General features: G+C 37.8%; 1 protein-coding gene across 5 annotated transcripts in view; it reads right to left on the reverse strand.

The window, feature by feature from the left end:
- Positions 1–3,576: 3,576 nt before the first annotated feature.
- Positions 3,577–25,427, reverse strand: part of LOC127656723 (kinectin-like) — a 64,920-nt gene continuing 43,069 nt past the window's right edge. For 2 of the 5 annotated variants that reach the window (XM_052145202.1, XM_052145205.1), the window contains 11 exons: positions 25,121–25,210; positions 24,858–24,968; positions 24,501–24,590; positions 24,276–24,368; positions 21,708–21,776; positions 21,486–21,569; positions 19,797–19,880; positions 11,493–11,576; positions 11,292–11,381; positions 10,277–10,387; positions 3,580–4,780 (listed from right to left, as the gene is read on the reverse strand). In XM_052145202.1, coding sequence (XP_052001162.1) covers positions 4,757–4,780; positions 10,277–10,387; positions 11,292–11,381; positions 11,493–11,576; positions 19,797–19,880; positions 21,486–21,569; positions 21,708–21,776; positions 24,276–24,368; positions 24,501–24,590; positions 24,858–24,968; positions 25,121–25,210 — 930 coding nt within the window. In that variant the 3' untranslated portion in view covers positions 3,580–4,756. Of the gene's footprint in view, positions 4,781–10,276; positions 10,388–11,291; positions 11,382–11,492; positions 11,577–19,796; positions 19,881–21,485; positions 21,570–21,707; positions 21,777–24,275; positions 24,369–24,500; positions 24,591–24,857; positions 24,969–25,120; positions 25,211–25,427 lie in introns of all 5 variants that reach the window. The other 3 variants (XM_052145203.1, XM_052145201.1, XM_052145204.1) reach the window with 3 other exon arrangements.

Consider the following 25,427-nt stretch of genomic DNA (forward strand, 5'->3'; position numbering starts at 1 on the left):
CGATAAATGGTTCAAATCACTGGATTCATTAACCTCTCACTTCTATTGGAAAAATAAAACACCTAAAATTTCACTGGAAAAATTACAAAAGACAAAATCACATGGCGGCCTAGAATCTCCAAATTTTCAATATTACTTTTTAGCAAACCAGCTACAATATTTATATAAATGGATTCATAAAAATAATCATAACAATTCATGGATGGAATTAGAACAAAACCATTGCAAAGATACTTCGGTTTCAGACCTTGCCTTTCTACCAAAATCAATTAAGAAAATGCTCTATTTTAATAATATTACAATTACATCAACTCTGACAGCCTGGTGGAAAGTAAACAAAATTAATAATTCACCACTAACATCATGTAGATACACCCCCATTTGGTTCAACCCTGATTTTCAATTATGCAATAAATCGATCAATTTTCCATCTTGGAAACAAAAAGGAATCACTCATCTCCATCACTTATTTGAAAACAACCAATTCGTATCATTTAAAATATTAGTCCAGAGGTACGGTCTTGGGGAGAACATTTTCTACAATATCAACAAATTAAATCCATAGTTAAATCCAAGATTAACATAATTAATAACCCACTTCATCCCTCTCAGTTAATGGAAGACTTAATGAAAATCACTAATACCAACAAACTAATATCTAAACTACATAAACTTATATTAAATAATGATACGACAATTATAATACCCATGAATAAATGGGAAAAAGACTTAGCCTTCTCACCCAACACCGACCTCTGGAAGGAAATCTGTAACAACACATTTTCAATGACTAATAATACTAACCTACAGCTCATACAGTTCAAGATTATTCACAGGATTCACATCACCGAAAGAAAGATGTTTATAATGGGCTTGAGGGACACAGACATTTGTTCACAGTGCACACTGGGGAGCACAGATGACTATTTTCATGCCCTATGGACCTGTCAATCAGTTCACTCATTTTGGATATCAGTGACCACAAACCTCTCAGTTATCATGGGTTGTGGAATCCCTCCATCTCCGTCACTCTGTTTACTTAATAACTGCATGGAAGTTGATAATCTCCCAATCAAATACAAAAACCCCCTCCTCATCTCTCTAACTATCGCCAAGAAAGTAATTTTGCAAAACTGGAAGTCCAAAAACTGTATACATATTAATCACTGGAATAATCTTCTAATAGAGTACATCACATTAGAAAAACTAACATACACTAACAAGAATATTATATCTACATTTCTTGATATCTGGAAACCATTCCTAACTCATCTTCATATAAATCAATAACCTGGAACCGGACCAACGCATTCTCCCAACCACACTACTGATGATATTACAGTAATATCATTACTGTACAGTACTACAATTATTCAGTATAGATGTACTTTATATATATATGTATATGTATCTATTTGTATGTATGTGTGTGTATGTATATTTTTATATGTGTGTAGATGTATGTATGCGTGTGTATGTATATGTAGGTATGTGTGTATGTATACATGCTTGTATGTGTATGTGTGTGCATATGTATGTATGTATACATGTATATGTATAATGTTCGATAAATTGTACTTTTATTTTATTTAAAATCTGCATACTATTGCTATTTTTTTTATTTTTTTTTTTTTTTTTTATCAAAGATGGTGGTAGTAGGGATGATGATATTGATACTATTATTATTATTATTATTATTATTATAGAATGATTAGTCTTCCCTTCCTCTCTCTTTCTATATAAATGACAATTCAGAAAATATTACGTATAAATATGTATAAAATTTTGTTAGAAATATAAATGGTCTGGGTCGGGCGTCTGTTCTAGGTGCTGTTGGTGGGTGCAACTGGCATATCCTGTTGGCTAATCATTACAGAATCAGTGATTGGACTGACTGGCCCTTCCCTTTCACTGCGTCTGGCCAGATCCCACCCTCGTGTTAAAGAATCATTGATTTGATACCTGGGTTGGATGTGGTGTCTCTGGCTGGGGAGCTAACCAGTGCACACCTTGCTCAAAGCCATGGAAGGGGAAAAAGGGAAAAGGAAAAAGAAGAAAAGGAAAAGAGAGAAAAGAAAAAGAAAAAAAAAAAAAAAAAAAAAAAAGAAAGGAAGGGGGTAAGAGGGCCAACCACCTATAACATTTGGTTACATCAGGTCACAAACAGACTAAGGGAGCTTGGTGTGGAGGTGCCTGTTATGGTGCCTCGGCGTGCCTTTTTTTTTTTTTTTTTATTATATAAAGAGGACACCTCAATGGAGCCTAGAAGCTTAACTACGGGGGTTGGGTGTCGCTGGCGTGTGAGGGGAATCGGAATATTGAATAGAGGAGAGGTGTCGGTATCTGTGTGGAGCTCACTGGCAGTTGTGGATCAGCCCCCTGACCTAGAGTTTAGAGCAGGTACGGTGACATTATTGACTGACCTAAATGTATTGTTATTAATACTATTAATACTATTGTCACTATTATTATTATAGATTGCTAGAGCTAATGCTCCTATTATTGTCATGAATTATCATTCTAAATGTCATCATTACTACTATCACCACTAATATTAATATATTGCTGTTATTGTTGTGATTGTTGGGGTGATTAATACCCTCACTAAAAATATACTGATACTACCTTCTATACTTGCGTCACAGAAAGGATCTCATCTGTCTACATACATCACTTTATCGATGACTGTGTTGGGCTGTTTTGTATCTCGTTGTTTTTGTTTTTGTGCTTTTTCTCTCTTCTGTATTGTATATGTGTCTCACTCCCTTGTATGTGTTACTCTTTTGTTAATTTGCAATTAAAAAAAATAAAAAATAAAAAAAAAATAAAAAAAAAAGTATCAAGTACTAACAATCAAAAATGTGTACAGCATAAAAAAAGCTTGGTTAATGGCGATATGTAAAAACACAAGTCTTTAGTGTTAGATCATAATGCATTATGATAACATATAGAGCTTTTCATTTATAAAATGCACTAGTATATGATGAAACTAACATTAACCAAGTGCTGTAAAAGTATTGTTCATTGTTAGTTCATGTTAACAAATACAACCTTATTGTAAACAGTTACCAATTCTCAAATCAAAGATGTGATCACAAGTCAAATAAGAAATTTACTAGCATAAGAATTTCATGTGAATCAAAACAGTAATTTCTCCCTTTACTGTTTTCCTTTATTATTATTATTATTATTATTATTATTATAAATTGTTATATGAAACAATGACAATGCCAAACGAGACTTCTCTTTTACGGTAAAAAGCCCATTGAGGAACTTGTTCTGTGACTCCCATTTATATTGTTCTAACAAATGTGGTTACAGCAGCCTCCTATACATGTCGTAAAATGTCCAAAAACATATATTTTCCCTACAACAATATATGAAAGTAATTTCTTTGATATATAACAATCAAAACAAATATACGTTTTCTTCAATTTACAGTACCTACACATTTCAATATACGCACATTCACCCCAAATAATTTAACCATTAAAAACATTTGAAATACAATGGCTTCTTATCAAAAGTATTTTTATGTTAAATATTTTCTGCATGTTTGGAGGAGAAAAACAATAGTAATTTCTTAGATTGTCTACCGCTTTTCATGAATCTGAAAAACTTTATTTCCCAAAATTGATAAATGCTGTAAATTCCTGCTATAATGAAGTAACTTCAAATGGAATTAAAGTAGTTTCTATGTAAAATACTGCATTTATTTTTGGTGACGTAAAATTACAGCAACATGTGTACATTTTGCCATACTGTCATCCCTGAAAAATGTAATTAGATTGCTGGTGCCTATATAAACTAATGCCTACACCCACCAATTTCACCTTAACACAAAACACAAACAGTTATACAATTTGGAGGCCACACTGCATTTTTTTTTTTAAATCAAGCATCCCTTTTATTACCGGTCACCTGTTTTACAAAAAATGAAATATTCAGTATTAATGCAATTAGCAACTGTATAGATTGTGTTGATTACAGATGAGGAGGACACCTCTTTCCCTTTTAATCTATTGCCCAGTGATCACACTTTTAATGGCAGGACTTAATGCAGTTCATCACAGATTTAACCGTCTGTCATCAATGATATCATAACTTGTCCCACATAAAAATGGGACCCTTAGAAAGACATACTAAACTCAGTAAAATTAACATTTCTGAATGTGAAAAAGAGGATTTATTTGTTTAACAGGAGTCTTTTGGATGTGCCTCAGAGTTTAGAGTTTCAAGACATGAGCCGAGAACACAACATAGTGAGTGTCAGTAGGATCCTAACAGTTATAATATCATTAAAACAACACAAATAGCCTCAATGTTCTTTATACGAAAGAACATTGATGAATAAAAACCTCTCTGGTCAAAGAGAGCTAACAAAAAGTAGCATTAAAAGTACTCTGCCTGAAAAAGGGTCAAATGAATTAAACGTCAACGAGTCAAACCATCTTGGCTATCGGATGCTTTTGGCCTTGTATAAGTCTACTGAATATGAGGAATGCCACAGTAGGAGTCAACACAGGCATGGGATCCGGTTCACTGCGTGTATGTGGTCAGGGTCCAGTCAATGCCCTTTTAGGAGAACTAGACACCAGGTTGGAGTGTGCAGGGTTTGGTTCGGTTTAACTGGAGAACACGCGTTTAATCTGGTGTAGTAAACAGGGCTGGAATCTGTTGGTGGATTACTGTGGTATGTTGATATATGTCTGTATGAGTGCACTGAAGCCCTCCTCTGTTTACCTAGAGTTTATAATCAGAGTATAATGTCACCATCATCCTGAAACAAAAAGAGAAAACAAAACGTGTTTTAATATAATTCAGATAAACAGAATGTACAGAGAATTAAATGTATAGTTCACCCAAAAATGTATAGTTCTCTCATTATTTATGAACAAGATGGCGCCGGTGTGTGTGGCTTGCCGTCAGTTGTTACCCAGTTTGTTTGTGTTTATGTGCTTAATATATCTTTTAGTTCAGAATGTATCAATGATACTGGTGTACGATTGTCAAACAATCAGTATTCTCAGTATTCAATTTACTACTTATGAGCTCTTCAAACGAGATCAAAGAGGACCATACTTTGACCCCCTCCCTTTTTGGCGAATATACCTGCTTGTTTGCATCGGTCGCTGTGTTCTCTACCTGGGAGGAAGCATCGCAGAAGATGAGGCAAGCAAAGTGGCATAGCAGACACACAAAAGTCTCGCTTGACGTCTCAACGTGTGTTTCAACCATGCCTGGGGTTTAATACACCTGGAATAAACTGTGATCGCTTCGTCTCATGGCGTTCCTTAGAAGTACCATATCAGTGCATCTCACCCATCGTTCCAAACTCTTCAGTTAAACTCTCTTCATATCAGCCACCCTGTCTTCGTCGAGGTGGAGTGAATCTACAAAATCTTCGACCACTGTGTCATGCATCACAGCCAACTGACGACTCACTGCGGATCAGGATGGCTCTGACTGGGGGCCTGAGTAGCTCAGTGAGTATTGACGCTGACTACCACCCATGGAGTCGCGAGTTAGAATTTGCTAGGGAGGGTAGAGTCACATGGGGTAATCTCCTATTGGTCACGGTTAATGGTTCTCGCTCTCAATGGGGCGTGTTGTAAGTTGTGCGTGGATTGCGGAGAGTAGCATGAGCCTCCACATGCTGGGAGTCTCCGTTGTGTCATGCACAGTGAGCCACGTGATAAGATGCACGGATTGAAGTTCTCAGAACTCAGACTTGTCCTCCACCACCCGGATTGCGGTGAGTAATTGCGCCACCACAAGGACCTACTTAGTAGTAGGAATTGGGCAATCCAAATTGGGAGAAAAGGGGATTTCGTTTGTACCGAAAACTTGGTTAACCTCTGGGGACTTAAGCCCTTTTTCTGAACTTGTACCCTCTGGCTGCAAGTTTAACTCACCCCAAACCTCAGGTCGAGGGGGAGGACTGCTATCTTTTTTTTTTTTTTTAAATAGTTTCTGCTGCTGGATTTTAATGACTGATGCCTATTCAAATTTTGAACTTCAGCTGTTTCAACTGGACCTGAAAAACCCATTGGTGATCACAGTGGTGTATCAACCACCAAAACTAAACGAAGACTTTATTAACAAGTTATCTAACTTTTTAGGGGATATTATCCCTAAGTTTGATAGATTTTTATTTCTTGGGGATTTTAATTTACACATCTGCTATCCATCAAATTCACTGGCTAAAGAATTTATCAGCCTTATTGATTCATTTGACCTTGTTCATCTGGTGAAAGGCCCCTCTCATATACAAGGACACACACTTGATCTTGTTTTGTCAAAATGGTCTATGATGTCAGAATCTGTGATATTACTTTCTCTGATCATATGCCAATCATTTCTACAGTTTCACGTTCACATCAGACTGCCAATACATGATATCAACTATTAGTGGTGATTTTTCCATGAGCGTTTGAAGAGGTTTCTCAATCTCTTGAATAATCTTATCATGGTCTGAGTGCAGAGGAGCACCTTACCATGTTTAATTCTATTTGTACTGACATTTTAGATTCTGTTGTGCCTCTGAAGGCTAAACATCCTAAAACCAAATCTGATCCCTGGCTAAATGATACCACTCGTGCTCTTAGGCAGTTTTGCAGAAGAGCTGAAAGAAAATGGGAAAAAAAGATAAGCTTCAGATGCCGTATGATCTATATATATTGGGGTCCCTTGTTTCAATTTCAGAGAGCTGTCAGAGCAGCCAAGTCTAAATACCTCTCTGATGTCACTGAACTCTTTCAATACTTTAAAATCGGTTATAAATCCCTGTTATTGTTTTTCCTGCTGTGTCTACATCTCTCTGTGAAAGTTCTCTTAGATTCTTTGCGGACATATATTTCCTGCTCATGATCTGTCTGCCCCTACTATGTGCACTTGTGTGTTTAGCCAGTTTGACCGCAATGACAGCTTTGCAGATCTTTGGCATTCTAGCTGTCAGTTTGTCCAGATCCTCAGGTGACACTTCACCCCACACTTCCTGTAGCACTTGCCATAGATGTGGATGTCTTGTCGGGCACTTCTCACGCACCTCACAGTCTAGCTGATCCCACAAAAGGTCAATGGGGTTAAGATCCAGAACACTCTTTTCCAATTATCTGTTGTCCAATGTCTGTGTTTCTTTTCCCACTCTAACCTTTTTTTGATTTTCTGTTTCAAAAGTGGCTTTTTCTTTGCATTTCTTCTCATAAGGCCTCCTGAGTCTTCTCTTTACTGTTGTACATGAAACGTGTTTAGCGGGTAGAATTCAATGAAGCTGTCAGCGGAGGACATGTGAGGCGTCTAGTTCTCAAACTAGAGACTCTGATGTACTTATCCTCTTGTTTTGTTGTACATCTGGTTTTCCACATCTCTTTCTATCCTTGTTAGAGCCAGTTGTCCTTTGTCTTTGAAGATTGTAGTGTACTACCTTTGTATGAAAGTTTCCGTTTTTTGGCAATTTAAAGCACTGTATAGCCTTTATTCCTCAAAACAATGATTGACTGATGAGTTTCTAGGAAAGCTGTTTTTTTTTCTGTTGGCATTTTTTACCTAAATTGACCTTAAGACATGCCAGTCAATTGCATAATGTAGCAACTCAAAAACAAACACAAAAACAATGTTAAGCTTAATTTAACAAATCAAATAGCTTTCACTTGTGTTTGATATAATGGCAAGTGATTTTCTACTATCTAATTAGCAATTTAGCATGAATAATCAAGGATAAGGTGTTGGAGTGATGGCTGCTGGAAATGGGGCCTGAAGATTTGATCAAAAATGACTTTTCAAACAGTAAATGGCACTTTGGTGAATTAAAGTACCAATTTCCTTCCGAAACAGCAAAATCTGTACATTATTGCAAACTTTTGGCTGCCAGTGTAGCAACAAGTGCCTTGCAACTGGAAATGTACCAGATTACCTTAAACATGCAACTGTTTAAGGTAGATTAGGCCTTCTCAAAAGGCCTAATCTAGACCCTACAATTATTTCTCATTTTAGACATATCTCCGTTTTATCTTGAAAATTATGTGTATCAATACATATAATCAATATATAATTATACATAGTATAATAAATATTTACAAATTATATAATTAATATATATATATAAAAAATAAACAATATTCAGATAATCAGTCCTAGTGCATTACATTCTTGTGGCAGAAGAGTTATTCATTGATAAGACAATACAAAAAGCGGCTTTAGAATACAATGTATTGTTTACTATCATATTATTGATCATAAGTCAATCACAGTTCACAGAAATCCATTTCACAAGTGAATTTGTCAATCAGTTGGAGATTTATTATGAGGGCTTGTTTAAGAGCCCGTCAATTTCAACAAGCATCAGATATGCTTGTGTAGTGTCTTGGGTGCGTCGCATCATAAACATAAAATGTTTAGGTCACCGTTTCAAGTTAAATATAGTTTAAAACTCAATCTTTAAACACATCTTGAGATCCCTTAGTTCGCATTTGCGCTCCTTCAAGTGTTTTGAACGCAAGAACGTAACGCATGTTTGTGTTGTTCTGCCAACTGAAGTGTTTTCTTCACTGTATAAACTGTGCGTTGCTCATACAGCTGAAGTTTCACTTACTGCCCTCTGGAGTAAACAGGTGGTACTATATGCTTGCATTTCTCAGGAATATTATGTTCTGGGGGCATTGCGATTAATTGTGTAATTTTTTTTAACTCGTTATCTTTTGTCAAATTAATTGAACTGAATTAATAGCCCTAGTAATTACCTGTTATGTAGACTCTGAAGGGCAGTACCAATATTTGTATAAATTCAGAAAGGGGTATGAAAACTTATGAGACAAATGTGGAATGTAAATTAATGCACTCAACTATACAGTGTATATATATACACATATATATTAAACATCTGATTAATGAGCTATCAGATGTCTTTGGCTTTATATCTTGTTTTTGAACAATAATCTAAATCGAGCAATTATGTGATGTGGCAACTAAAACAGCCATTTGGCTCCTCATGTTCCAGTTTAGGAGCCAATGGCTCCATAGTCAGTTTTTTTGTCCTAATTTTCATTTTGGCAAACAATCTCCTTATGTTAAACCTTTGGTGAAAAACTTGGGTGTTTTTTTCGATAGTGCCCTTAAGCTTGATAAACAAAGAAATTCTGTGGTCCATTCATATAATGACCGGGTTCAAAAGAGTCATTTGTTCACGAATCAGACATCATTGCTTGCGCTGTGTTTTTGTATGCAGCCTCTCAACAGAAATGGTGAAAAGTGGCACGAGACTAAAAATGGCGCTCTAAAAATGTATTCAATAACTCACTAGATGATATCTGCCGAAACCATATATGAACGCACACCACCCGACTGTCGCCAATGGCACTAGATTTTAAATTATTGTCGAAAACATTTATTTTTGGTTGCATGTGTGACCATTTTAGTCACAGTCTGGAGCCCTGGAACCCCACAAGTCATCTTCCATTTACGAGTTTTGGCTAAATTTAAAGTCTTTTCACTCCTTCAAGGAGTTTGAAAGGGTGATTCATGCTTTTATTTTCCTCCAAACCTGACTAATGTAATTCTCTATAAATACGAATAAGTCAATCATCTCTTGCATGTTTGCAAATGTTTCAAAATGCTGCTGCCAGGCTTTTGACAGGTATACGCAAACACGAACACATAACTCCTGTTTTATTTTCCCTGCACTGGTTGCAGATTCATTACAGAATTTAATTCAAATGATTACTATTTGTTTTTAAGTCCTTAAATTCCTTAAATGGATTAGCGCCATCCTCTCTCTCTGATCTACTGTCTGCTCACCAGCCTGGGAGATTGCTTAGGTCCTCCGATCAGAGGCTTCTAAGTGTCCCCAGGTCTAAATTGAAATTGAGAGGTGACCATGCCTTTGCGGTGGTGGCTCTTAACCTTTGGAACTGCCTTACCAGTACAAGATTTTAAATCAAAGTTAAAAACTCATTTATTTTCACTAGCTTTTAATGAATCTTAGATGTATTTTGATGTGTAATCCACAATAAAGGCAACATAAAAGTAATTTTCTGATAAACTCTTCTAATAATCTTCATTTGTGTTCAGCAGAAGAAAGAAAGTAACACACATCTTGGATGGCATTAGTGTGTGTAAATAATGAGAGATGTTTCTTTTTTTTGGGGTGAGCAATCCCTTTAAGAGGAATCAGAAGTAAGATTTTCTGCTATTTCTGTACAGAGCATTTGTTGATGAAAAACAAACTACAAGGTCTCTGTAAGGCCACTCATTTGTAAACCAAAAAAAAAGCTTGTACCCTTTCGTGTCCCTTGGTAAGCTGTCTGTTGACAGACTGGAGAAGTTCCTGTAGTTCCTGTACTGTCTGATTCAAGCCTGCAGTCATCTTCTCCTTACGGTCAATCTCCTCCTAAAAGTCGAAACATTTCACATAGTCTGGATATTTTTCCATCAGCTTTAGTTGAGATCACCATTTTCATCCTTCAAGACCAATATCAAAGACTAAGGGCCATAACATACTTGAACGCAAATGCTCCTTGCTACAAAAGCTTCATTTAATAAAACTTGAGACATTTCTACCAGTATATCAGTTTAACCACTATATCACCCACCTCTACTTAATAAACAAACAACATTAACTAAAGAGCAAAGGGATTTTGAACAAAGGCCTGATATATTTCTGTATTAAATCTGACCAAAACGAAGGTGTTTTTGTGCTCGTTTCAGTGGCTAGTAAACAACTTTTAGAAAAACGTCTAACCAGCTGCTAAACACTTCCTTACTGCCACTGGTCCACATCATTGGTAGGCGTGACCTGGAGTTTCACCTATTTTGAGTTCGACAGCTAATTCGGTTTACGTTGTTCAATCAGTCAATGTGAACACACCTGCGTGCAGTTATTAGTGAGCTGGTGCAAATTTACCTACATCTGTATGATCATTAGTATTTTTGATTTTTTTTTAATGAGTCTACGAAAGGAATCAAATCCACTCAAATACTCTTAAGTGCCCATTCACTCTTTTTCAATCGGTTTAAAACGCTGCTTCACTCATGTGCCTTCTGCAGTGAAAGCCATTCACACATCTGCCCACAGTAAGGTATGCTCCACCTATCATTCATTTGTCTGTATTTTCAACATTAACCCTCTTTGATAGACCAATCTTTGCAGTTGTATCAGTGTCATCATAAATGACAAAAACAGCCGCACATAATTCGGAATGTAAACGAGACAAATTGCTCATTTTCTACTACAAATATTACATTTGGAAGTGTATCGTGGCCTTAAATGTTTTTATGTTTCTGCAAGGTCTCACCGTTTGCGTGAGGCTCGTGGTCTCTATCAGGTCAGCCTGTCCTGCTTCTTTAATGATCTCTGCCTGAATTAACTCCAGAGACTGCTGGGCCTGACACAATCACGGAAGAAAAACAAAAACCAATGGGACACTTATGACAGAAGTGACTTGACAGCATACAATGGGGCCACAGAAGTGGTTTAAAACGCTGACATTCTTTACCTTGTATAGGTCTCCAGCCACTTTCTGTCTCTCAATCTCCTCTTTCTCAAGTTTACTCAATGTCTTATTCAGCTGCGTCTTGAGCTGTAACACAAAGCCAAAGTCAAATACCACTTCATTGAAAAGTACAATGAATGACTACAGTCAATGATGGAGCTTTTTACTATGGAACACTAAAATGAGTAATGCCATTTTATTTCCCAACCAGAGGTTCTCTTTCTAACATTCGTTCAGTATCTCACTATGGGTAATGCCTCAGGCGATACAAAGTGGGTTGGAATACTTTGTCGAGATCGATAAATCCACAAGCACATGGACGAGAGGGATCCTCCCCCTTCCGCCTAAATTTGAGTATCACAGGCATACCCCCTAGGGTGATTGAAACGATTCAGAGCACGAAAGCTGCTTCAACGTGCTTCGTTTATGTTAAAAATAGGCTGTGATTGAGCAGTGGTGTGCACGCAGACACATTGTTCCATTTTTATGTTCAGTGGGAGATGTTTTGTGTTTTCTGCAGGACCTTTTAGATAAAGGCAGGGCCTCTTCTACCATCAAGGTTTATCTCGATGCCATATCGGGATTGTCATGTGGGGATTGAAGACAATGGGTCAACACCTGCTTGTTTGCAGGGTGCAAGACGTTTGAACAGAGTGTCAAATCCACTGGTTCTGTCATGGGATCTGTCCGTGGTCCTGAATCCACTTTCTCAGCCTCCCTTTGAGCCAGCTGAAAGTATAGAATTATAGCTCCTTTCGCTAAAGGAAGCTTTAATATTGGGCTTAACAACTGCAGAGCAGGTTAGTGAACTCCATGCCTTGTCAATTCATCACTCCTTTATCTGCTTTGCTATGGATTTATCGAGATTGTCTCTTAAAACGAATACAGCCTTTGTGCCTAAGGTGAGCGACTCTGCGCTCAGCTGTAAGCCGGTTGATTTGGTAACTACACCAGCTGCCTTTTTCCTCACCAGAGGACGAGCAGCTTCACTGTTTGTGTCCAGTTTGTACTCTACGTCTGTATGTGGAAAGAACGAAGGCATTGAGGAAGAGCACCCATTTCATTAGGTATGAGAGGCTATTATATTAAGTTATAATAGCCTGGGGCTATTGAGAGGCTTGAGAGCTCATTCTACCAGAGGCATGGATACCTTGGGGGGGCTGTTTAAAGGCATTTTATTCCAGGACATTTGTGCAACTGCGAGTTGGGCATTGCCTCACACTTTTGCCCTTTTTTTTGTTTCTGTTCTGGCACACCACAGACAGGTAGCTGGTTAGAAAAAAATAAAATAATATGTTAAATGTTCTTTTTAAAGTGGCAGTACTCTGTGCTAAATACTGCACATAATCACCACTTATACCAGTTGCAGTGTTGTAAATAAGTGATCAAATGTTTTTCCATGTGGGGGAATTATCAGAATAGAAATCATAACAAGCAAAGTAGCCTTTTCAAAAAACGTACTACTTAATTTTCAATATATCCCCTAAAAATATCTATAATATATCTGTCCATCTTAAATAAATTAATATCCCTAATATTTCTCGCTCTCCTGCATAGATATTATAGATCAGTGGAGAAGACCTAACCCTAACATTTTCAATCTGTTCCTGTTTTCTGTTATGTTCTGAAAAATGTTTGTTTCTGTTATGTTCTGAAAAATGTTGTGTTTCTTCAATCGTTTTTAGTCCCTGGTTCTAACTTTCAAATGGCTACTTCACCAGTTCTCTGGAATGTACATTTAAATGATGGAAATTTTTGATTTGCGTAACAAATAGGTGGAGTAGGAAGTCTTAACTGGTTTCAAAAATTCTAAAACATACTCTCACGATTTGACAATTCAGAAAATAAAAGGTTAAATACCAACAGAAACTGCATAAGCAGACATAAGACATACAGTTGAAGTCAGAAGATTACATACACGTAGGTTAAAGTAACGAACTAATTTTTTAACCAATCCATAGATTTCATATTAGCAAACTATAGTTTTGGCAAGTCGTTTAGAACATCTACTTTGTGCATGACAAGAGTAATTTTTCCAATGATTGTTTACAGACAGATTGTTTCGCTTCTATCTGATTATATCACATTTTCAGTGGGTCAAAAAAGTACGTACACCAAGATAACTGTGCCTTTAAGCAGAAGCAGCTTGGAAAATTCCAGAAAATTATGTCAAGCCTTTATCAGAAGCTAATTGGATAATTTCCTAGGCTAATTGGAGTCAATTGGGGGTGTACCTGTACCTGCAGAACAACAGCAAATGACCTTGTGAAGATGTTGGTGGAAACCGGTAGACAAGTATCTATATCCACAGTAAAATGAGTCCTATATCAATATAACTTGAAAGGCTGCTCAGCAAGGAAGAAGCCACTGCTCCAAAACCGCCATAAAAAAGCCAGACAACAGTTTGCAAGTGCACATTGGAACAAAGATCTTTTTGGAGAAATGTCCTCTAGTCTGATGAAACAAAAATTGAATTGTTTGGCAATAATGACCATAATTATATTTGGAGGAAAAAGGGTGAGGCTTGCAAGCTGATGATCACATATCAACCATGAAGCATGGGGGTAGAAGCATCTTGTTGAGGGGGTGCTTTGCTGCAGGAGGGACTGGTGCACTTCACAAAATAGATGGCATCATAAAGAAGGAAAATTATGTGGATATATTGAAGCAACATCTCAAGACATCAGCCAGGAAGTTAAAGTTCGGATCGCAATTGGGTCTTCCAAATGGACGTTGACCCCAAAAATACCTCCAAATTTGTGGCAAAATGGCTTAAGGACAAAGTCAAAGTACTGAGTGGCCATCACAAAGCCCTGACCTTAATCTGATAGAAGCATGTGCGATCAAGGAGGCCTACAAACCTGATTCAGTTACACCAGTTCTGTCATGAGGACTGGTCAAAAATTCCAGCAACTTGTTGCGAGAAGCTTGTGGAAGAATACCAAAAACATTTGACCCAATTTAAACAATTTCAAAACAATGCTAGCAAATACTCAAAGTGTATGTAAACTTCTGACCCACTGGAAATGTGAAAGAAAAGAAAAAAAGCTGAAATAAATCACTTTTCTTCACTATTATTCTGACATTTCACTTTCTTAAAATAAAATTGTTATACAAACTGACCTAAGACGGGGAAAGTTTTCTATGATTATTTAGTTTAAATGTATTTGGCTGAGGTGTATGTAACATGACTTCAACTGCAAGTAGTTTACATTTATAATTAAGAAGAGATTGCAGAAGATAAATACAAAGACATTAGCTATGCAAGTAAAAAACAAGAGCGGATCAGTCAGTAATGCATGTGTGTGTAGCCTGCATTTCCAAGTTGTTAAGCAAAAGTGGCAGTGATCAAAATTGACAGTAGCTGTGTGTGCACAGTAAACAGAGTGAGGAGGTATTAGATGACAGATTAAGATCATAGTCTAGGCAAGGTGTATCCGTCATCCCTAATATTTCAAACAATTGGGGCTTCAAAGTCAATTCGTTCTTAAGAAAGGCCATAAACAGTATAATAGCCTAAAAGATAATGTTAATATTTGTGATGGCAGATGACAAATGAAAAATAAAGGAATAATCAATAAAAAAAATTATTGTCATAGTTTAGTCACCCTCATAAAAATATGCAAGATACTCTTTTCCATACAATGAAATACAACGGAAAAGGTCCAAAAATGTAGGAAAAATGATAAAAGTACCACCGAAGCAGCCCATATGACTTGTGCACTATAGTGGAAGCCATGTGAAGCCATATGATAGCTTTTTGTGAGGAACAGATTGATATTTAAAGATGTTTTTCACTAAATCTTCCCCTCCACTATAGAGCTCATATCGCATTTCCTCTCCTGCATATTTAAACTTTGTGCATTGCAACTGGTTATGCATTTGTATTTTTGCATTTGCAATAATTGTCATCAAACCTGATAGCATCTTGATACCATATTTGAACATAGGTGAACAAAAATTAAGATTAAGAGCTGCAATGGAAGTACATGCACTCCGCCCATGCGCCAAGTGCGAAGAAGTGTTATCGAGCTTCAAATCACGATGGCAACACGGAGACTGCAATGTCAATATTTATAGTGAAAAATAAGTTACATTTTGTTTCTCACCCAAAACTGATCATATTGCTTCAGAAGGCATGGATTTAAGTCATATGGATTACCATTATGCTGCCTTTATGTCCATTTTAGAGCTTGAAAGTGGAGTGGCTTGCATTGTATGGACAAACAGACATCATACGGTGGCAAGAGAAAGTATGTGAACGCTTTGGAATTACCTGCATTTACAGGTGAAACTCGAAAAATTAGAATATCGTGCAAAAGTTCATTAATTTCAGTAATTCAACTTAAAAGGTGAAACTAATATATTATATAGACTCATTACAAGCAAAGTAAGATATTTCAAGACTTTATTTGATATAATTTTGATGATTATGGCTTACAGCTTATGAAAACCCCAAATTCAGAATCTCAGAAAATTAGAATATTACATGAAATCAATAAAAAAAAGGATTTTAAATACAGAAATGTCGGCCCTCTGAAAAGTATAATCATGCATATGTACTCAGTACTTGGTTTGGGCCCCTTTTGCATTAATTACTGCCTCAATGCGGCGTGGCATGGATGCTATCAGCCTGTGGCACTGCTGAGGTGTTATGGAAGACCAAGATGCTTCAATAGCGGCCTTCAGCTCTTCTGCATTGTTTGGTCTCATGTCTCTCATCTTTCTCTTGGCAATGCCACATAGATTCTCTATGGGGTTCAGGTCAGGCGAGTTTGCTGGCCAATCAAGCACAGTAATACCATGGTCATTGAACCAGGTTTTGGTACTTTTGGCAGTGTGGGCAGGTGCCAAGTCCTGCTGGAAAATGAAGTCAGCATCTCCATAAAGCTTGTCTGCTGAAGGAAGCATGAAGTGCTCTAAAATGTCCCGGTAGACGGCACAGTGGACAAACACCAGCCGATGACATGGCTCCCCAAACCAACACAGACTGTGGAAACTTCACACTGGACTTCAAGCATCTTGGATTGTGTGCCTCTCCATTCTTCCTTCAGACTCTGGGACCTTGGTTTCCAAATGAGATGCAAAATTTGCTCTCATCAGAAAAGAGGACTTTGGACCACTGAGCAACAGACCTGTTCTTTTTTTCTTTAGCCCAGGTAAGACGTTTGACATTTGAAGCCCATGTCCAGGACCCGTCTGTGTGTGGTGGCTCTTGATGCAGTAACTCCAGCCTCAGTCCACTCCTTGTGAAGCTCCCCACACATTTGAATGGCCTTTTCCTGACAATCCTCTCCAGGCTACGGTCATCCCTGCTGCTTGTGCACCTTTTTCTTCCACACTTTTCCCTTCCACTTAACTTTCTATTAATGTGCTTTGATACAGCACTTTGAGAACATCCAACTTATTTTGCAATTACCTTTTGAGGCTTTCCCTCCTTGTGGAGGGTGTCAATGATGGTTTTCTGCACAACTGTCAGGTCAGCAGTCTTCCCCATGATTGTGAACTCAACTGAACCAGACTGAGAGACCATTTAAAGGCTCAGGAACCCTTTGCACGTGTTTAGCTGATTAGATTGTGACACTTTGAGCCTACAATACTGAACCTTTTCACAATATTCTAATTTTCTGAGATTCTGAATTTGGGGTTTTCATAAGCTGTAAGCCATAATCATCAAAATTATATCAAATAAAGTCTTGAAATATCTTACTTCGCTTGTAATGAGTCTATATAATATATTAGTTTCACCTTTTAAGTTGAATTACTGAAATTAATGAACTTTTGCACGATATTCTAATTTTTCGAGTTTCACCTGTATATGTATAAATTTGTCTTAAAATCTGGTTTTATCTTCATCCAAGTTACAATAACGAAAAACCACAATCTGTTTTAACTAATGACACAAATTATTGTATTGTTCTTATACATATTGAATATTTCATTCAAACATTCATTATGTAGGTTGGAAAAAGTATGTGAACACCTATGGTAATGACGTCAACAAAAGCTAATTACAGTCAGGAGTTGGCAAACCTGCCATCCAATAAATAAAACGAGATTGGAGGTGTGGGTTAGAGCTACTTTGACTTATAAACAGCACTAACCCATTTTGAGTTCGCTTATTTACAAAAAGCATCTGCTGACATGGACCATGCCTTGCATGTTCTTAGAAGACCTACGATCAAGCTTTGCATAAATCTGGAACGGTTTCAAAGTTATCTCAAAGAGCTTAGATCAGGGGAGTAATCACTGGCACGCCAACAATGGCGAGAGAGGAGTAGAATATTTTATAATTCCACACCGGCATTCCAATCTACATCTTGATGTAATCCTTCCTCATGATTACGCAGCATGTTTTCATGAGCTGAATGGGGACTTGACACTTTCAGTTAATCACGCAATCAGTAAACGCACCAGCTTTGCTTCGGTCAGGCTGCCCGGATGACAGCCTACAATTCTGTGTTTCAGGTTTCTTTTTGCTTTCAGAACAACACGAAATGTAATAAGGAAAACACCACTATTAATCCTTCAGATTTCCAACCCACCATACAGGTACACCCTCCTTAAACCATGGTCACACTCAAAATTTCATTAAATGATTAAAAGAGAAAACAAACCCACTTCGTGATTTTGCAGGTGTGATTAACCGAAAAGGGCTAAATAGATCGGCTCGTGATGCGCAAATGGCTTGCATGTGCAGCGCTAGTCTCGTCACACTTTAAAATTGTTTAGCCTCCCATTCAGCTGATGAAAACACACTGCGTGATCATGAGGAAGGATTACATCAAGATGTAGATTGGAATGCAGGTGCGAAAAACGTCATAAATAAAATAGCCTGCTACTCTCTCGCTGTTGCTTGCTTGCGATTACATGATTACAATGACATAATGACACAACCATTGGCCAGGAAAATTTTAAAAAAATTGCTCCATGTCAAAAAGTTTGCCGACCCCTGGCTTAGATTTTCATCTGTCCACAGTTAGACACATTTTCTATAAATAGAGCTGCTTTAGTACTGTGCCTACTCTCCTTAGAAGTGGCCATCCAGCAAAGACGACAAAGGGCACACCGCAGAATGCTCAATGAGGTAACAAAAAAACCCTAGAGTGACAGCTAAAGACTTGAAGTAAACATTGGAACTGGTTAACATCTCTGTTCATGAGTCTATTATGCAGAAAACATAAAATAGGCATGTAGTGCATGCAGAACACCATGAAGGAAGCCGCTGCTTCCAACAAAAACATTGCAGTGGGCATGAAATTTGCCACCTTGACCCTCAACAACGCTACTGGGAAAATGTTTTTTGGACTCATGAAACAAAGGTTAAATTGTTTGTGAAGAACATGCAGCATTATGTATTGCATAAAAAGGGCACTGCATACCAACATGAAAACATCATCCCAGCGGTTAAGTACGGTGGAGGGAGCACCATTCGGTGCTGGACGGCATGCAATCATTGAGGGAAAAATGAATTCCCAAGTTTCTCAAGATATCTTAGAGGATAATATCAAGGTGGCTGTGTGCCTGCTGCAGCTCAGTAGAAGTTGAGTGATGCAGCAGAGAATGACCCTAAACATCGAATAAATCCACCTTTTGGAGTGCCACAGTCAGAGCCCAGACCTTAACCCAATAGAAATGCTGTGGAATGACCTCAAGAGATCTGTTCACACCAGACATCCTAAGAATATGGCTGAGCTAAAGCAGTTCTGTAAAGAAGAATGGTCCAAAATTCCTTCAGAATTTTATGCAGGTCTAATCCTCCAGCTACTAGAAACTCTTGGTTGAGGTTATAGCTGCTAAAGGACGATCGTCGAATCCAAGGGTTCACTTACTTTTTCCATAGCACTGTGAATGATTAATGGGACATGTTCAATCAAGACATAAAATATTATAATTGTGTGTGTGTTGTTAGCTTAAGCACATTGTGTTTGTCTTGTGACTTCGATGAAGATCACATTTAATGACCAACTAATGCAGAAAACCTGCTAATTCCAAAGGGCTCACAAACCTTTTCTTGCCACTGTATATCCTTAAAAAAAAAATCTGTTCATGTTCCACAGAAGAGAGAAAGTCATATGAGTATGAGACGGAATAAGGGTAAATAAATGATGAGAATTAATTTTTTTTGGGTGAACTATTCCTTTTATTTAGCTGTAAATTAGGATTCTAAAAGATTAGAAATTAGAGATAACAGATAGCAATTCCTTGCCATACACCACCAACCCCTTGAAGCAAGTGCCCCTACCAGGTGACAGCTCTAGAGCAGAGAGGGAAAGCTACTTCAGTTTAACCAGGAGGAAATCTTACCAAATTTAGCTCCTCATTTTGGTTGACGGCCTTTGTGTACGAGCCATGGAGTTTGCTTTGCAACTCAGCCAAGAGATCATTGAGCTGAAATTAAGTTTGAGATGTTTAAGGAGTGGGTGGGACTAAAAGAACTGGTGGAGGTTTAGGAGAACAGTATTTGGATTTGATGGAAGAAAGTAGGGATCCTATCATTGCCAACATGTTCAGTAATGTTCACGACTTTGTTAGAGGTTTTAATGGACATTGAATGGTTGGGTTTTGCGGCAAGTAAACAGGTCTACAGGTCTGACCAGCATGCTAGTAAGATACTTGTAGCCGAATATGACACATGGGTTTATGTAATTACTGTACAGTAAGTAGGACATATTTCTCCAAATCAAATATGTGGATCACGGATGGTCCACTGTGGTGGCCCCTAACGGGAGCAGCCGAAAGTAGTTGTAGTAGGACATATTTCTGGATCAACATTTTTTTTCTGCTGAAATAACATTCCTTTCAACCAATCATTGAATGCACTCAGATTTTAGGAGTCAAATTTGAGTTAGGCCAGAAACCTACTTTATGCAAGTGCAGATCAGAGTGCTAGGCCACTGTTTGTTCATACTTAACATTCGTTCTTGTGTTACTGTGGCAGTAACAAACCTTAGATCTGCTATGGGACACTGCTCTATTTCTCTTCAGGATTTTAGACCCGTAAAGATGTCTTTTGATTCCTCAGACTCGAGTTATACAAGTACAGGTATCTCCAGACCTCCACACGCGCACATCCACGGTTATTGTTTTTACCTTCATCTCCTGATGTTTACTGGCGATAACATCTTCTAGCGCTTCTTGATAGCAACAGCTCAAATGTGAGTATTGCCACTTTGTGGACCCCCTAATTAATTCAAATAATTCCAGGTGTATGCCTATTCTGCACATTCAAAGACATGCAGTTAGAAAAATTTTCCTGCGCGCATTCAGTGCTCAAGCACTCTGCTAATGACGAGATTTGCGTCACCTGTCCTATACGTTGACACTCAATGTTTACAAACTTTGGGCTTAATTGGTCCTGCTCCATATAGCTGTAGCGTATAGCTATTCAATTTAACACAAAAAAAACAATAGAACTGTACATGCAGTGTGAACTTGGAAAGTCCGATGTGGAAATCCACAACTACGATTCGCCAAAATGCAGATGTATGACGTCAGAGTATGGTCTGAAAGGAAATCATACATCAGACATTGGATAGAACGCAGCAGTAAACATTAAATATGTCCTGATTGGCAGCGATTTTGTCCCTTCGAGGCAGCATTTCGATTTTAGTCAGGACAGAAAAAAAGATGCTAAAAACTTCATGCCAGAATAGGGCTACAATTGGTTGATAAACTGTTGCTCCAAAATCAACACAGGATGTTGATATAGGAACACGTCGTCCTTGTGTAAATGCATGACATATTTGACAGGGTGCTACTGGTTTAAGTGTCTGTAAAGAACCCTGAACTGAGGACAGAGCACATATTGACGGCAAATACATACAGCACAAAGTGAAGTTGATTGTAACTAAAATCAAACAAAATGTTAGACATTTACAAACTACACAACCACAAGCAATAAACTAAAACATAAAAGAAAAAGGGACTTGTAGGATAAACCAGAAATCCGCACATTCAAAGTTTTGTGTTGCCATCAGGAATTTTTGCACTTACCTCTCTGACTTCTGACACGTAGGTGGCGCTCTCACGCTCTGCTCTCTCCAGTTCAGCCTCAAGGTGCTGCTTGTCTCTCCTAAGCTACAATACGCACATTGCAAAAGCTGGGTTCAAAAGGCATATTCATCTGCTTTTTGTTTTTTAAATTGATGCTGTAAATTGTATTACATAGGTTCACGGAGTGGATAAGTGTCAGACACAAGTTTAAATCAAACTCACACTCTCTAGATCGCCATCTGAACTGAGTCTGTCCACTTCCTGTTCCAGTGTAATTATCCTCACAGACATCTACAGAGCACAGGATCAAAGTTTTAATATAACTGCTTTATTCATGTAAATATCTAGGATGGACTGTACTATGTTAGTTATGGGGTGTCAAGGGAAAAGTAAATTGATGAATGTAAATTAGGTAAACATTTATATTTTTTATAGCACTTTTTTTTTTTTTTTTTTTTAAACACAACTATTCACACGCCACTCATTGTGAAGTTTAAATGGAAATACGAGATTGAAATTCATGCTTTAAATTATTTTTTTCTTTAGGCCCCTAGTGAACAAGCCAAAGGTGACTGTGGAAAAGGAACCCAAACTTAATGAGATGTTAAATGATGGAGAGAAAAAACCTTGGGAGAAACCAGGCCCAGCTGGGGGAGTGAATCAGGTATGAATCATGCCAAAAATAATCAAAATGGAACAAATCGAACCGTGATCCAGATTACATGAGGAATTACATAATTTCGATAAGAACTCCTTCTTGTTGTTCCAGTATCTCACATATTCATTATCATACGCTGCTATAACGTAGTCACAAAAAGTACAAAATAATCAAGCATAATCAGAATATAATGCATCACATTTTGTCACTATGTAAAGACTTAATGGCCAAATCAAATACAGAATGCTCAGAAAGCATGTCTCTCTGCTTTTCCTTCAGGTTAATGTAATTTCCTTAATTCCTGAAAATCATGACATAAAAATCTAATTATAAAAGTCCCCTCTTTGGCACATCTGCATATAGTTGTCACTGAATTTCTAATTTAGTCAAAGTCACGTCACGCAGGATCATTATCGTTCATCGTTTTCATTTTAGGACAACGTGTCAAGGTAAAAATTATTTTATTTTTTTACCCAATTTGGAATGCTCAATTTCCAAAGCGTCCTCACGGTGGTGTAGTGATCGTCAACAAGCGCATCTTATCACGAAACCGGGCCAATTTGGTTGCTTAGGAGACCTGTCTGGACTCACTCAGCACACCCTGGTATTCGAATTCGCCAACTCCAGAGGTGGTAGTCAGCGTCTTTACCTATGAATTAAGTCTCGTTCATGTATTAACTGAATATACGGATATACTCATTCGCAAACTAAATCAATGAATCACTCAGTCATCTCGTTCGTGAACGAAGAGGCATATGACTGAATGAACGACAGGAGGCATATAGTTTGTTCAGTCCGGCCTGCATTTGAGTCATTTGCTTTCAATAAGGAGAGCAGGGGTGAAATGCACTAATACATTATAAACTATAAATAAAGTTTATTGGTATGCATATAATCCCTGATTTATGAATATGTAAAAATGACTGAAGACATGGTTAAAATTACATTAATTAAAAATGGAAATGTTGTGCTTTTGTGGACAGTGTATGATATTAAGGCTTTGCTTGAACCTGATAAAGGTAGAGCTAGCATTTGACAAAATATATGAAAAATAACACCTGCTTTGTCATTTGTGGCGAAAATGGTTATGGTGTTAAAACTCTATTTATTAGTAGACATGCAAATTCCGTTAATGTTGCTTCATCCTGCTTTTAAAAGACTAAAATGCAAGCCAATAGCATTAGAGAGCGGGCTGTGAAGGAGCATATCATTGGTTAAACCTGCTGAACGAATACGCCCTTCACTGAACTAATAGTCATCATTTGAGTCTGAAGGAAATAAGACAACTAGTTTATGAACGAACTGAATATACTGGTACAATCGTTTGCGAAAGAAATGAATGAATCAGTCAAGTTCATGAAGGAGGATCTGCTAACTGGCTGAACGAGAGGAGGAGCTGCATGTTGTTCGTTCAGGTAGGCAATCTCATTTATTAACAAGGGGCTTGATGAATTATGAATAAAAGTGAGTCATGACCACACAAACTATCACAAATGGATGTTACTAATGATTTTTTAGGTTAGCATTATTGCCTTTTTTGTACAGCTTGCTAAAATAAGTTGTGCTTAGCAGTTCAGATATGTTTTGTTGTCATTTGTGGGGAAACACAATGCTTAATACATACTTAAAATGTTAAAGTCTCTTTGTATATTTGTAGATATGCAAATGTATAATTAGGATAATTAGACTTGTTCTGGTTATGAAGGACTGTGTTTTAGTTCAAAACAATCACTCGTTTAAAGGGTAAAATATGATAATTTGTCACCATCAACTGGCATAAAGGTGCCATTTGCATAAATTGTCAACGAACGATTCAATGAACGAATCTGAACGAATCTAATTGCCTCTTCATCTGCGCATCTGCACAGCTATATTTAGGCTTACTGCCCCCTGCTGAAAACATGAAGGTGGTACTTCAAGCTTAAATTGCTCCAATGTAGGAATATTCCTCATCGCTGTCCGGGGGCATGATTGTGTTCATTTATTTACGTGTTATTCTTCATACAATTAATCGCACCGAATTAACGCATTACATCGACAGCCCTAGTTAAATGCACTAAAATTATCTTAATGTCACAGAAATTGTGTAGATAAAAGGAAAACCGATCCAGAGTGTTTTTGTCTTTTCAAACCTCTTTAAGGTCAGCCTGGGACTGCTCCAACTTCTCCCTCCAGCGCGTCTCCTCATGCTCAACGCTGCTCTGCAGACGTTGCAGGATCCCTTCCTGTGGACAAAACACCAACAAAATCCTCAATAACACCAGCACCAATCAACCCTCAGCATGCTCACGGTTTGAATTTACCAAGAGCAGCTCCACACAACACCTCTAACATTGTCAGAGAATCACGCAACCCACCGTCTCTCCAAGCACTTTCTTGTACGTCTCACAATCTTTCTGTAGAACTTTCTTTGCCTCTTCAGCCGCCTCCAACTTTTCTGCTAAAGCCTGTTGAAAAAACAAAAACTCAATTCTTTAATTGTTCAACATGTGCTTGAAGAAACGTGCATGAGTGTGCACACACACACACACACACACACACAAAGCAAAAGTTCTGTAACATCACACATCTGTAAATGTGCCTGGGGTTACTTTACTAAAGAAAATCACAAAGTAGTTGTAGTGCACATGTTGAATGTTTCAATATGGGCTCACAGTCAATAGGAGTTTACACTGAAAGGCTAGAACACTCAGTGGTGCGTGAGATGGCTATACCTGGGCATCTTCAGCCCCTGACGCAGATGTCATCGCCATGGCAACAGCATGCTCTCCAGCTGAACACTCTCTCATGGATGTCTCAAACTTCAGCAGCCACTGCTTGTGGTTCTGAATTACAACGTTCCAGTGTACTTTAGATTATTTAACATACATAAAATGTTATATCAAATACAAATGTATACTGTAACTATAATGCATTTTTCATGCAGATGTGAATCAAGTGTAAGGTTATATCATGGTGTCAAATAGCGGTCGAGCACCTGGTCAGTGGGCATGGGCACATGCGGCAGGAGTCTGTGCAGCAACGCTCGACATTCCGCCTCCGCAGACTCCAGCGCCGTCTGATGCTCCTGTGGAAAAGAACACAAAATCACACTGCTTAAAACCTGCTTTAATTACACATCACATTTCAGTGAACCACCACTCCATAATCCACACCTTAACAACCGTGCCCAGACCCATTTAAAGCAGGTGGTGCTGCCAAAAACTGACAGATTCACCTCACCTCAGCTCACCAACTGATGTCTTTACATCAGTATCAATCACTCCACTCTAAGCAACGTAATG

This window comes from Xyrauchen texanus, chromosome 16 (assembly GCF_025860055.1).
Source record: "Xyrauchen texanus isolate HMW12.3.18 chromosome 16, RBS_HiC_50CHRs, whole genome shotgun sequence".
NCBI classification, from domain to species: Eukaryota; Metazoa; Chordata; class Actinopteri; order Cypriniformes; family Catostomidae; genus Xyrauchen; species Xyrauchen texanus.